We start from the raw sequence: 15,360 nt of genomic DNA, 5'->3' as shown, positions 1-15,360 counted from the left end.
AAAAAAAAAAGATATATTATATTATATTTAAATGTATTTATTTACTCATTTAAATCCCAGTAAGCTACTGTTACAAAGATAATGTTTTTTCTTAGTGTTTATTCTCTGGGACAACAAACATTTATGAGACATAATGTTAGTACAGTGTTATGACAAAATGTATTTATCCCACAACGGTTAAAAAATTAAGTGTCAAGCAGCAAATGGAAGTAAAAAAAAAAACAGGTGTATATTATGAATAAACAGGGCTGGCCCTAGACTTTTGGGGGCCCTAAGCAAGATTTGGTCCCCCCCATTGTAACATTTTTCAATAGGGGGGGTGGGGGGCTGGAGCCTATCCCAGCTGACATTGGGTGAGAGGGAGGGTACACCCTGGGCAGGTCGCCAGACTATCACAGGGCTGACACATAGAGACAGACAACCATTCACACTCACATTCACACCTACGGACAATTTAGAGTCACCAATTAACCTGCATGTCTTTGGAGGAAGCTGGAGTACTACCCACAGAAAACCCACTCTGACACTGGTAAAACATGCAAACTCTGCATAGAAAGGCTCCCCCACCCTGACGTTTGAACCAGAAACCCTCGACAATGCTAACCACTGCACCACTGTGCCACAAATGAGCATATAAAGACAAAAATGAGACCTATTAGAAGCAACAATATCTGTAAATAGACTACAGTAAATATAGCATATTAACCCCAAACCCACTTAATGATTTTACCACTAAATTCTGGGACTGCTTGCTTCGTAAGGAGACAGTAAATTACTACAGTAATACAGTTTTTGTTTAGGATGTTCAGTATTTATTTCATTATTGTATCTCTAGTTCTTGTGCCCCTAAGTAAGTGCTTATATCCCTTAGATACTTGTGAAAAAGTACTACATACAGTATAATGAGATTCATGTAGCCTGCACAGCAGTAAACTGTGTAGGCATGTTGTATGTTATCATGAAATATGTTGTCATATTTTCAAAACCACTCTAAAGCTACCAAAGCTTTCAAACTTACTCTGATAGCCGTGGCATAAAAACTGTCACACTATTGATTTTTCTCACTGTCAATGACCTCTGGCTGTCTGCGATGGGCTGTGGGTGACACTGTATCTGTGTGGTTTACCAGATGGCACCAGGAGTCATTTGTTACCGCCACAATCCTCTTTATTCAACCCATCCCTTCCTCAGGAAATAAGTCACTTAGCCTCAAAAATAGCTCCATCTTTTCTTAGCACTGGCAGTGATTTTATTCGCATTGGATAATTCATGTTCATTGTTTTTACTGTGTTTTAACTCCACATTAAATAGCTGAGAACATGGTATGGTGGGCAGCGGTGGTTAGTTTGGCGTCTGTCCTCTTTGTTTCCATCTGTGTTAGATTAGAGCGCACTCCCACTTCTTGATGAGGAGAATCACACATAAAAACATACACACACACACACACACACACACACACACACATACACACAAATGTATTAAAAATGTAATCTTTTACAGATGGCTCAAATTAAATGTATTACTCTTCAATACAGCCAGGAGTCTTATCTCTTTGAGTTATTCTCTATTCTTTCACAACAGAATATCACATTCATTAACCACATGGAGCATTTACTGCACAACTCCTCCCTTGTGTTTAATGATTTAAAAAGTATTTTAGTTATCCTTGATTTGACCACCTATTATTCACATTATGCAATGACTGGCAATGAATCACATTTTAGAAACTAGACAAACCACTGTCTTAAACATTTTGTTTACTGTCTTAATGTATGGGTGAATGTTTTCACAATTCCTTGGACTCAGACTCTCCAAATCCATAGACAAAGTGTCACTTATAATCATGGAAAGATTACTGAGCAAGCCCTCACCCGTAAAATGACACTCAAATAAACATGCGCTTACCAAGAGGAGATTAAAAATGTCCAATGACCAGATTGACACAAAATAACTACAACAAGGGTGCAAAACAACCACAAGGACAATCTGTCGTTTGAGCAGAGACACAACTCAGAGTTTTCTATTTGACAGGACAGTAGAAGGACATATATACAGTAAATTGCATACTGTGTACCAGTATAGCTATTCGTATTTTTTATCCATCCATTTCATTCGCTTATCTGGAGCCAAGCAAAGCACCCCAAACATCCTTCTCCCCAGCAACACTTTCCAGCCCGTCCTGGGGGACCCCAAACTGTTTCCAGGCCAGATGAGATATGTTATCCCTCCAGCGTGTTCTGGGTCTGCCCCAGGGCCTCCTACCAGTGGGACCCCTTATGATGTGAAGGAGTAGCGGCTCTACTCTGAGCTCCCTCCGTATGATGTGAAGGAGTAGCGGCTCTACTCTGAGCTCCCTCCGGATGTCCGAGCTCCTTACCCTATCTCTAACGCTGAGCCCAGCCACCCCACAGAGGAAACTCATTACGGCTGCTTGTATCTGCAATCTCATTCTTTTGGTCACTACCCAGAACTCATGACCATAGGTGAGGGATGGGATGTAGATGGACCAGTACATCAAAAGCTTTGCCTTCCAGCTCAGCGCTAAGCAGCACAGTTCAAGTTTAACGATGAAGATAAGTTTGTGCACAAAAAATGCTGCAGCTCCTCAAGAAAAGCAGAAATTTCCCACATCTTGTTTATCAGCTGCTGAGTCCTTTCTAGACATGGTCTGGAAGTCAAAGCAGGAAAAGATAACTCTACATTAGTATAATTGCCCTGTTAAGGAGTATGTAAATCAATATCTGGTCACAGATCAGATGAAATAATTACTGTAACAATGTCAGCTAAACTGCTGTGACACTGTACTAGTGACAGTTGCTGGTAGCAACAGGATGTTCAACTAAAACTACTGTTGGCAGAATAAAAAGGTTACATTCAATCACACGAATGTTGTGGAAAATAAACACTTGTGCACTACGTAATTGAGGACAACATTTGAGCCATGTCCACAAGCTAGGTTTTCATGACTAAACAAAGCTAAATAAGACAACAAAGGTCTTTCATTATGATTTCCATCAGACAGCCCTCTTGGTTGTGTACTATGTTCACTGGAAAACACAGGAAGCAACTCCATATTTTGCTCGTATAAACAGGAAAAACCTTTTTGCTTCTTTTACAAACATTTACAAGCTGATAAACATGGTTTTACACTCCCACAGATCACGTAAGAGGAACGTCAGATATGTGTTAGGAAATAGATACAGCTGAAGTTTGTTGGTTGTACCAGGGTGAGCTCTGTTTTTACCTCAAGTATTCAATCCAAGAATAACTGGTGATGAAATGAAAAGCATCACTGCAATACCTTGGAAATTTTGAAGTGCATCTTCTCCAAATACAACATCCGGTGGATCAACAATGATGTTGCAAAGATCAAGAATGTTAATGAATATTTGATTTAAGTAAAGACAGTTCAAATAAAAAAATGTCTTTTGAGTGTTCGAAGACTACAAAACAATGTGTTACTGCTGTTTAAGCTTTAAGGGGTATTTTAACCTAAATTAAAATGAGACGCTGGATGATCTAAAGATCTCAATCTTCCTGGAAATGTAGACCGGGTACGTCTGACTAAGAAAATGATAACAGCTGCATTACAAAATAGTATTAGCAAACCATTAAGGTCACAGTGTCTGGACCTTGTATGTAATATTTTTAGATATGGCAATGATTAAGTAGATCCACCTAGAAAAAATATTAAAAAGAAACATAGAAGAAAGCTTTCACAGCTAAAGAGGAGAGGTGTAATTCAAGAGGGAGACATGAAGTAATAGTTCAGATGAGTTGTCAGGTCATGAAAGCAGATATGGCGGTGACTCTGCTGTCCAGAATGGTTTGGGAATTTGATCCAACCATTAGCGAGAAGTTGTAAGTGCTATAAGTGTATTATGTGCATTCCCAGAGTTGTGTCAGCCAAGGTCTCCATAACAACACTAGTAAACACATTATTTGTTCTTTTGTAAACTTTAACACTAACATTTGGACTAATAGAGTATTACAAGTATGATACTTTAAATGTCAGACTTGAATTTGCCTCTGTGACCTCATGTGTTTCTTTTCTGTGGGTATGAAAATGACAAAAAATAAAACTTTTCAGAATAACATTAGCTAATTTTCTATTTTATAGACAAAAAGATTCGAGGTAGTCCTTACCTTTGTGACACACCGCTCCCAGCAGGAAATGTTAGCATTATACATTTAAGCAAACCATGGATATGTTACATTTGCACGTTTCACACGTATCATATCATTGTTTTTAAAGTGACATATGAGCTGACTTTGTCATCAGGTGTAGGAGAAGGTAATGGATTGCTTGACAACTGGGTGTGACGCCTACCAAGCTGCAGACCACTGTTTGACACCAGCAAACAACAAAACTGGTTGTTTTTTTTCCCAAGTCATTGCTGCATTCCCAGCAGCTTTTAAATCACTAACATGGGTTCTTTTTAGGGACCCATCCTTGCGTTTCCACTGGAGATAGTGCCACAAAAAGTAATCCTTTTTTTTACCAAGACATTGCTGCGATTTCAGCCGGAATTGTGTCACTAAAAGCAGGTATTGTAAGCCTAAACATGACCACACATGAACCACAGTGTCGTCCACCAATCACAAGATGGGCGGCTCAATCCCTGGCTCCTCCAGTCTGCATGTCGAGGTATCCTTGGGTAAGATACTGAACCCCAAATTGCTCCCGATGGCTGCTCCATCGTGAGAGCGTGTGAATGATTACTAAATAGCAGGTGGCACCTTGTATGGTAGCCTCAGCCACCAGTGTGTGAATGTGTGTGTAAATGGGTGAATGTTACTCAGTAGTGTAAAAGCGCTTTGAGTGGTTGGAAGACTAGAAAGGCGCTATACAAGTGCAATCCATTTACCATTTGCAATGCAATCTTGTAGTAGGTTAGACCCAAAGCATTGTGAAGGACCCTTGGGGAGCCCCGAACCACAGTTTGGACACCACTGGGCGATAACACACAAATATAGCAACACAGGGATACAACCTAAAGATAATCCTGCCACATTCTTACTATGACCATTGAATGTATTTTATAATCAGTGATGCATTCTACACTTTTATAGCACAAATATTTAAAATTCCTTTTTTGTCATGTAGGCAATAAACATATGTGTAAGCATACCTGACAAGTCACAGCCTATGTTTATTGGCTGCAGTAACTGAGGCAGTTGTTCCTTTCCTGAGATTTATTATCAGCACACTGATTTAGAGCTGCAAACAAAAACCTGCACAAGAGGTGCTCATTATTGTGCAGCAGTTACTGTTAATTAATGGAATCCTCCCAGCCAATCAGAGCTGAGAATTTTAAGTGGCCATGATATTCTTATATTATGTAAATCATCTTTTAAAATAACTCTTGAGTTGTATTTCTTAAACTTTAAAGTTGTATATTTCATGTGGGACAATTTAAGTTGAGTTTTGTAAATTGAACTGCAGACTTGAAATTCAATAAATTCCTGTCACTAAGCACAACATATATATTTGACATGTCCAGGTCGAAGTTTTTATAAAAACATAAAATCGTCTTTTAACAGACTCATCACTGATAGTCATGTGGCCCTGTGTGAATCCGTGCTTATGTGTTTGAGACGAGACCAGCTGGAGATGTGAGGCAGCTCTGCCTCCTCGTGGGCGGGCCCTTCAGGTTTACAGGAAATAAGAGTTCCAGGAAGTAGAAAGTGTTTGAGATTTGTTGTGTCGCCGAAGTTACTACTAGTAGGTGTTCAAAGTTTAACTCAGTGAAAGACCGACAGGATACACACACAGTGTTTTAAGAAAACCAGGTGTGAACGCTGCCTACAAAATCTAAGGTAGGATTTAGATGAAATAAAAGACTGCCGTAGTTAAAACGCTTCTCTGCATTAAAATATGAGCTGAAAACGTGTCCGTGCATTGAAATAACTTCAGACAACAGGAAACAGAAACAAAAGGGAAGTGACTTTCTTGTGTTTGGGTGCATAATTGTGTTATAAGCAGAGAGGTATAGCATAAAGTCACAAACGGAAGCAGCCTGATTGATGCATGTACCGTCACTGCAGTATAAAGAGGCCTGGTAACAGCCTGTGGGATCCTGTAACAATGTAACTATTCAGGTCTTATACAGGAAGGGCTTCATTAACTGGACCTGACTACCCACTCCTCTTTACAGTCTGTGATGTGTATTTAGTGTAAATGCAACTGGTGCAAAAAGTTAGTAAGCCATTGTGTTTGTACACAATCACAGTTTTGAATAGCCATTGGAGAGTTTAATCTGGGTTGCAAGTAATGCTTATTTTCCTACTCACCAATATAGTTGGTTATTTGTTTCTCAATCAGGTGATCTTTTTATTTTATAAAATGCAAGGCAGTATTTAATACATGTATTGAGGGGGCCACATCCCCTCCATTATTCAAGTATGCTTAAAATGCCCCCCCCCCCAACATATTGATTGCAAAATTGTTATTCTACTAGTCCATACCCGGGGGTGTGTTATGTATAGAGGAATAAGAAATCAAAAACAGTATATGTTGGAGGAGACCCAAAATGATAGCACTGTAAATGCACTGTGTAATAAATATTAATGTAAGACAAACAATGCACACTGTATTTAGAAACATGCTTTATGGCAAAATACATAGAGCATAGTTTTGGCTGATGGCACGGAGGCACGCACGTGCACGGGGCCGTGCACGGGCACACAGGTACACACATACTCACACAACACGGAGAAAGAATGAAAGAAACAGTGCACAGCGCAATGTTTAGTTTGTAATGTTTGTAGGCTAATGTCAGTAAAGTGAAAATATGCAACGGCTGGCTCGCACACACAGACAGACGCGCTTTCGTTCAGTAAAATAATTACCTTAGTCTTCAGCAAGTGTTGGTGCTTGAAATTGCATGTCCCAGCCATAAACTGTGGTCCGAGCGCAGGTGTTTTCCAAGTGATGCCGATCCGCAAGTGTTGGAGATAAAGGCTTCCCAGCCAAACTGTGGTCCCAGCGCAGGTGTTTTCCAAGTGGTCTCCGCAGCTCGTGCTGCTAATGGTGCTCGCAGTATGAATGGGTAGTGGAAAAACGCGAATATAAACAGTAGAAATGTGGGAAAAATGCAAAAACGGCATCATGGCTGTCTGCACATGACCAAGATGAAAGCCTATGTGCAAGTTCAGAGAAATAGGTCAAAGCAGTGAGGAGGAAAACGGATGATGACAGACGGACGGAGGGACAGAGGTTTCTCCATTTAATAGTAGGATGACTGTCCAAAATAATTATTAGCAATTGTGATCGTAATAGTGACAGGGTGGTGTGGTGGTTAGTATTTTCACCTCACAGCAATAGGGTTCCTGGTTCCCAGGGTGGGAGAGCCCCTCTATGCAGACTTTGCATGTTCTCCCTGTGTGGACATGGGTTTTCTCCAGGTACTCCAGCTTCCTCCCACAGTCCAAAGACATGCAGGTTAATTGGTGACTAAATTAGCCGTAGGTGTGAATGTCTGTCTCTATGTGTCAGCCCTGCAATAGTCTGGCGACCTGTTCAGGGTGTACCCCGCCTCTCGCCCAGTGTCAGCTGGGATAGGCTCCAGCCCCCCTGCAACACCTAACAGGATAAGGGGTTACGGAAAACTAATGAATGAAATCACAATCAAATAAACTTAACAAATTGTGATTGTTATTACCTCTGGTTCTACCATTATGGTGTACTGCAGTTCTAGTTCTGCATGTGGTTTGTCTTAGTGGTGTTGCCGTACCCCAGCAGAACATGGCTCATGGGTATATTCAACTAATGTTAATGTCGTTATTATATTTGTCTGATAGCCCACATGAAGTCTGAGCAAAGTGTCAATCATTTATTTTGCACTGCATGTGAAATTTATGTAGACAGTAGCTTTCATTCAGTGCATGTTATAGTATATACTGTTTAGCTGTGTTTGCTTATGATAATATATATAATGTAAAAGGAAATTAATTGTCAAATTATGAAGTTTTGCTGGTGGGTTTGTCGTTATATCCACATTACTGATGATTATTTTATGAGAGCACCCATAGTCAACCCTACAATATTTATTACCATACAATATTTTTCTCCATATTACCCAGCCCCAGTTTTTAGCATGCTGAAGTTAGCATGTCAGTGTGCTCAGTGATTAAGACATGGCATTTTCTATAGTGCCACCCTCAGGCCAAACTTTACATTTTTGCCCTATTGGTGTTTATGATATAAGAGTAGGAAAATTGTTCCTCCATTGTCTATTAATCCAGTATTTTTTGTTGTCTGGAGTGAGCCACGAGTATATCTATAGACTTAAGAGTTTTGTTGTTATTTGCTGTATTATTCGTAGGACCAGTTGAGGAGGCCATGAATCGAGTCCCCCTGCAGCAGCCACAGAGTTGTGGAGCCTGGGAGCTGAAGGAGCGGCTGGGCACTGGAGGCTTTGGGAATGTCACAAGATGGCAGAACAAGGTACACTGTCCACACACTTCCAACACACTGTGACATCTTTATCGTCCCCGTAGGAACATTTGGTTTTATTTGTGGCTGTGGTAGGACATGATAGAAGACTGAATGACTGGAAATCCCTCCAAAAGGATGATTAAATAATGGACTGTCCCACTAACTAGAAATGTTTGAGCATTTTAAAGGAACAGTGTGTAAGATTTAGGGGGATTTAGTGGCATCTAGCGGTGAGGGTTGCAGATTGCAACCAGCTGAAACATCTCCTGGATAGAATTCCTTCAGTGTTCATTGTTCAGGAGGGTTTTACTGGGAGCTGACCTGACAAATGGACCAGGTGATTAAAACCAGTAAAATACATAATAAAGCAGAGTCACGTTACAAGTCACTGTTAATCTGTGCCCACATTTTTTCTCTATAACTTAAATCCAGCAGATTAAAACCGGTAAAAACACTGAATAAAGCAGTTTCACATTTAAAAAAGTTTGTGTTTTTCCAATGCATCACGGAGGGGCTGCTAACTACAGTGGCCAATACAATGCAAAAATGCAAATGGTCCTATTCAGAGCCAGTGTTTGGTTTGTCTGTTCTGGTAACATGGCGATCTCAGTGGACGAAGACCCGCTCCCTACGTGGATATAAACGGCTCATTCTAAGGTAATGAAAACACACTATTTTCAGATAATTATACACCTAAGAAGACATACTAATTATATTATATTCCATTTGTGCCAATATATCCTCCTAAATCCTACACACGGAACCTTTAAGTAATTAGATGAAAGAAAACTAAATTTGTCATTTGTCGTTTCCCAGCAGACATAAACAACATCACTGTTAGTGTAATAACATAAAATGAAAATGACAGCTGTAAAAATATCTGATCCAATTCAGATGTCAAAGCCAACCTCAAAGTCTGTCAAATAGACGTATATATCAAACCAATATAGTACATAACATATATACATATTACAAATAAAGTAATTTCTTGTCCTGTTTACAAACAAATCATTTTTAAAACTGCAGCAAAACCCTTAAGACAGAGGTTTTCTCAGACAAAATTGAGACACCTGCACCCCCCTCACCAACCCTGTGATATATGGACGACCTGCTCCACCTCCTGAGCCAAAGCTGCCACACAGTTCCTGTAATGTGAGGGCTTTGTGGGATGTAAACAGGAAGTATAATGTTGCCATGGAGTCAGTGAGTTAGCCTATATTGGTTTACATTTTGCCACATTTGCACCATTACATCTGTACCAAATTAGCAGTTTCTGTTGGCAGTGTGAAGATTGATGTACAGGCTGCTGTCACTGAGGAAAATTTAAAAAGGTGATGATTCTCAGGCAAGTTGTGGAGTTACAAGGATCAGATTTATGGAAGTTCATCCAAGAGGAAAGAGATAATGACATCTTGTGGAAGTTTCACACTGAGTCTGTGTATTATGTGTAAGTGTATTATGTCTGTGTGTTCAGATTTGTTATGACATTCTTCCTTCTGTGCCCCCCTCTAAACTCACTATCAGAATGACAACAGAAGTTCACAAATGAAAACTTAAGTGTGTAATTGAGGTTTCAGCTGCGCCATTTTAGCATGACATCAGTCCAGGAAGTTGTCGTCTTTGTGCTCCGAATCCAGTAGAAATGGTGTCAATTGTAATGATGTCACTCCTAGTCACAGGATGAGGGCATTATAGAGTTGCATCAGTGCGCTATGGGAATACGAACACGCCCGCTTAGTGGACCTTCCTCTTCCTTTCTTTAAAACTGTACTTCAGTTGTATTACTCACACACACTGTCAAGGTAAGCCCAGAGCTGGCTCTGAGCCAGGCAGCATCGTCATGTGACTGTCGATATACAAGTGATGGAGAGTCAAATACTGTGGGAAGCACTTGAGAGTATGAGTCCTTGGAAATATTTTCTCTTGTAGTTTCAAATTTAAAAGATTTTTATACCAACACTTGAGTATACTAAGTAGTAGAGTAATAAAGTAAACAGGAAACATCTGTTCACTGCTGGCTGCATTCCCGAATGCTGTCATGTTATTGCTGAATGAAACTGAGAATGTGTGTCACACTCCTCGTTTGTTCATGTTCATAAGACCTGTATTATTTGGCGTAAATCATGCCAGTGTGTGGAATTCGCTGTCTTCAACAATACAACTTGAACAGAGTTAAGATCGTCATATAATTTAATTCCACTGTTTTTCACAGTAATCGAGGAAGTGAGGTTCAAGAGCAAATTATGTATTTTACCAGTTTAATCACAGATAAGCACTTTTCATTATCAGTGTCACAACAGACCAAGGTTTAAAGGGAATGGAAATGACGGGTGGAAGTGGTTTGACTGAAGAGGGCACCGCCGGCACTGCTGCTGCTGTGATGACTAAACTTCCTCTTTAGGAAATTTCCCATCCTCCTGTATTAATGACAATACTGTGGGCTATTATTAGTTTAGAGATCAAATAATGGGAAGCAGGGTGGGTGCCTTTTCCTTGATGATGCCATGAGAAGTAGGTAGTGAGATGTACCTACAGTATGTTGCTCAACATTTTTGGCAAATGGTTAAATGTACTGTATATGTTTGGTAGGGATGCACCAATCTGATATTGATATCTGGCCGATACTGACTCAAATAGCTGAATAAGGTATCATGTCCTTAGGGCTAATCTATTAAATTTAATTCTATAAGCGTGATTTCTTTAGTTTATAATCACCTGAGAATGAGACTCGTGTTTCTGCTACCTTAGAATGACTCATTTAAATCTACTCTTTATTTGTGTTCTTTTAGAGTTGTGTCCGTGATTTTCGCAGCTTACTTTTGGATGCCTGCTCCTTACAGTCTGGCACCTGGTCGCTACCTTTTTATAAAGTCCCAACCTCACATTAGCACTGTGCCCAGGAACATCTGGAACACGGGGAAATGTGAAGAAAAAAGGCAGGCAGATGACAGAGGGCAGATATATACACTGTCACACAGTTCTGATGGGTTTTAAGGGATGTTAAAGAGGGATTACTTCTATTTTATGCTGCCTGGTATGTTTGATTCAAGCCACCTGAAGATTTTTGTTGGTGATAAGCAACTGAATATCATCATTAATTTCGTTTATTTTCTTTTAAAATGCCGATAGATAATATTTTAAGTGACTGTGTGTCTCTGTGTGTGTGTGTGTGATTTCAGGACACAGAGGAACAGATCGCTATAAAGCAGTGCCGACAGGAGCTGTGCGAGAGAAACAAACAGAGATGGTGTCTGGAGATCCAGATCATGAAGAGGTCAGTTTCACGCTCACATGCGTCTGGGGGCCCCAGAACAAACAATTTAAGTCCCCTTTGGGTCTCAACATTCTTCCTCTGACACCTTCAAACTCCAGTCATGTACAGCACACAAAGCAAACACATGGCAGCTTCGTTATTTTTTTCCCAGATGCCAGCCAGTGTTCTTTTCTTGGCAGTTTGCCTTTATTAGATAGGTCAGTGGTTTCCAACTGGTGGGTCGCAGTCCAAAAGTGGGTCGTGGGTCCATTCTGAATGGACCACAAGTGACTCACAAATGTGTCAAGTTTGTAAAAAAAAACACATTTTATTTTTAAGTACAGTAAATTTCCAGCACAGAGCTTTTATTGAGAAGTGCTGTAGAGTGAGTGACAGAGACAGCAAACTAGCTCAGCGACATGGCCAAATGCAAGTATGACGCGGAATATATTAAACTGTGGGACCTCGAACTAATGACGAAGGAGAAATCTGGAGCCCATGGCTGGACCAGTTGGGAACCACTGAGACAGGTCACAGTGAAGACAGGAAACATGGACGAGAAAGGGGGACAACTGTTGGGTGTTCTATGATTTGTGTCCTAACCAGTAGGACACACTCCAACCAATGTTCCTGTGCTATAAACAGAAGTTTATGTGGGACTGTGCACTATATAAGCACAACATTTACTACAATAATAAACCTATAAACTAGATTTTAACACAGGCCATGCCCTCAGGATTAATTAACAGAGCAAGACCTGGTTAAGGTCATGCTCCAGATCATAGAGTCACATATTTATTTAAGATTTCGTAAAAAGTACAATATGTTTATCTCATCCGTCGCCGTTTTGTCAGAGGCAGGGAGCAAAGAAGACCAGATTTCCCAACTTTTTTGTTTATTGTTTGACCGTGGCACCTTGCCTAAGCTTGCTTCTCTGTTTACAAAAGATCCAGGGGTGTCTTTTTCCCCAGTGATGCATCATAGTGTGTGACACATTTAACTCGGTTGGAGAAATTGGTGATTTCCCCGGTTTCTTTTTTCCTGTCCAAACTCTTTCATGCTTCGCCTTAAAGCTCTTTTTGGCAGCTCCTTCGAGACAAGTTTTGGTTTGACGTGCTGTGACTCACCGCATTACGTTCCATGACATGCGGGGTGCTGATGAGTTTGACATTTGACTTTTATGTACCCATCTGTTTCACAAGTTTTCTCAAAATACAAAAACTAAATGTGTATCCTGAAATAGTAAAAATCACACAGGACATTAAATAATTAGAACAGCATGGCGTTTGGGTTATTTTGGTCTGTTGGTGGTTATTTCTGACAGGATAATGTGCCGCCTCCTCATTTGCTCTGCTTTGGTGTGTGTGTTTCATTTCCATACATGTCTGCATTGCCTATTAACACTTTCAATTGAGGAGTCGGGTCACTGGAGTTGAATGGCAGATCATGTGGGTTTGTGAGATGTGTGTGTATGTGTGTGAGTGTTTTGTCATTTGCTGGTGAAAACATGAGTATAAAACCATTTCTTTCCTAGTCCCAGTTTAACAATTGTGTTGTTTTCAGACAGACATGGTCACGACCACAACCCTCCCGTGCACCCACGCTCAACTCGTGGAAAAACCACAGGGCAGGGGACACATACATGGCAACCTACTATTATATTATTACAGCTCCTTAACACAGATGTACGCATGTGTTTGCAAAGCGTTTACTGCATTACTTTGCATCGGCCAAATGTTTTCAAAACCAAGAAAAAACATTTCTCCCCACTCTCCCACTCTCTTTAGCTTTTTTTCTCAATCCACAAAATGTGTTTTATCTAAGCTGAAAAGAGAACAACATCAACAAAATATTTTTCACATTAAATATATATGTAGCGCCTGTGTCCCTTGATGGAGTCTTATACTAGCACAATATATACTTCTAATCATGTCTAGGTTTGTTTCAGTGATCTCTGATTTATTTTTTTAATTCAAACGCTATAGATTTGCAGAAAAACATGTGATAATAACTTCAAACAACAGCTTATTATTCTAGTGATGACTGTCATATATCCCCTGCTCTTGCAGCTGTTCCAACACACTGATTGCATACAGTGTTATGGTTACAGTCTTTTTCCAGGTGCATCTGGTATCAATTTGGGGTTTGTTATATTTATATTTCTCCTTTGTTTCTTCAAAGAGGGCTCAACTCTGTGACAATCAGAAACACGCTGTTTCAATCAGAGTTATGAAACAGCGAAGAATGAGAAACAGAGAAAGTAACAGAGCATGCCAAAGAGCAAAGGGAGGAGAGTGATGACTTATGTATTGAAAAGATTTGCACATAGTTGTTCAAGTGTGCAACTGTTGATACATTTGTTGGATCTGATGATGGAGACGGGATGCAAGAAAGACGAGATTAAAGTCTACATTTCTGATTGATGTGATCAGGTATATACTTCATAAAAGTCTATGTTCATGGTGCCCAACCTGGGGGTCAAATATATAGTAGAACAGATAGATGTATGTATGTATATTTCTCACTCTTTATCCTAACGTTACCTCAGCTGACTTTCTCCATTGCCGCATAACAAACATTGAATGCACTGAGAACAGCATTCTGAATATACTAGTTGGTGTAGCAGGACGGACCCTTTTAACCCATATGATGCTGCTAACCACTAATAATGCCCACTTAATTGAGTGATAACATGCACACAGGCAAAGGAGGACTCTCTTATAACTTGGAGGACATTTATATATCTCTAATGTCTAATATGGCAACCCCTGAAAGTGGAAAGTGGATAATTGTGGAATGTATATCTCAGTAATTAAACAAATGTAATACGATACATTGTGCCACCCCACTGACTGACGTCTCCTCATCCCATAGGTTGGATCATGTTAACGTTGTCGCAGCCAGAGAGGTTCCTGAGGGAATGGAGAAAATGGTGGCCACCAATGACCTGCCACTGCTGGCGATGGAGTACTGTCAGGGAGGAGATCTGAGAAAGGTAAAAGTCTGTGGCATGTTTGTGAGTATGAGCACACTATATTAGAGCCCATAAACCTTTGGATCAAAGTGTTGCATTATAATAAAGGAACAAGGAGCAGTAATAATGTGTGATGATGATTTTTTTTTATGAGGTCCTTCAAAAAAGTTTTTCTCAAATAAAGAATAAAGGCATATCCATTATATTTTTCGTATTTTACTGATTTTAAGACACTCACACATGAATGAGGATGTCTGATTTGTTTGGGACAACAACCAGGCAATTGTTTGCACTTCTTCTGTGGGGGAAATCTAGAGCAGTTTTTAATTAGGCACTGAGTGTGCAGCCTGAGGCGATAGACAAAGTTGGCACGAGTCAGCCAGTAGAGAAGGAAAATGCCAACCATCAGCAACCACAGTGTCATAAAAATTTCAAAGCATCCCAGATGGCCGAAAACTAGGCAGTGGTCTGTTGTATGAGGCTTGCCACAACTTTCCAGCAGCAGAACGCTTTAAATTTATTGTTTGAAGTAAAACAAATCAAAAGATTTACAGCCAAAGTGCTGATTTGCCAATTTGCGAAGCTTCTTTTCGTTTAAAAACGGCTACCAGAAATGCTCCTAAAAAATCTAATCGACCTGTGGAAAACATTCTATTAATGTGTGAGAGAAAGTTGATACTTGGGTTTGGTTTC

General features: G+C 40.1%; 1 protein-coding gene across 2 annotated transcripts in view; it reads left to right on the top strand.

Moving 5' to 3' along the window:
- Window positions 1–15,360, top strand: part of ikbkb (inhibitor of nuclear factor kappa B kinase subunit beta) — a 34,573-nt gene that overhangs the window by 2,859 nt on the left and 16,354 nt on the right. The window contains exons 1-4 of one of the 2 annotated variants that reach the window (XM_050050795.1): window positions 5,665–5,820; window positions 8,328–8,449; window positions 11,620–11,714; window positions 14,568–14,688. In XM_050050795.1, coding sequence (XP_049906752.1) covers window positions 8,345–8,449; window positions 11,620–11,714; window positions 14,568–14,688 — 321 coding nt within the window. In that variant the 5' untranslated portion in view covers window positions 5,665–5,820; window positions 8,328–8,344. Of the gene's footprint in view, window positions 1–5,664; window positions 5,821–8,327; window positions 8,450–11,619; window positions 11,715–14,567; window positions 14,689–15,360 lie in introns of those variants that run through there. The other variant, XM_050050796.1, reaches the window with a different exon arrangement.

Source organism: Epinephelus moara, chromosome 8 (assembly GCF_006386435.1).
Source record: "Epinephelus moara isolate mb chromosome 8, YSFRI_EMoa_1.0, whole genome shotgun sequence".
NCBI lineage: Eukaryota > Metazoa > Chordata > Actinopteri > Perciformes > Serranidae > Epinephelus > Epinephelus moara.
Note: the sequence above shows the minus strand (reverse complement) of the source record. Positions and strands in the feature narration are given on the sequence as shown.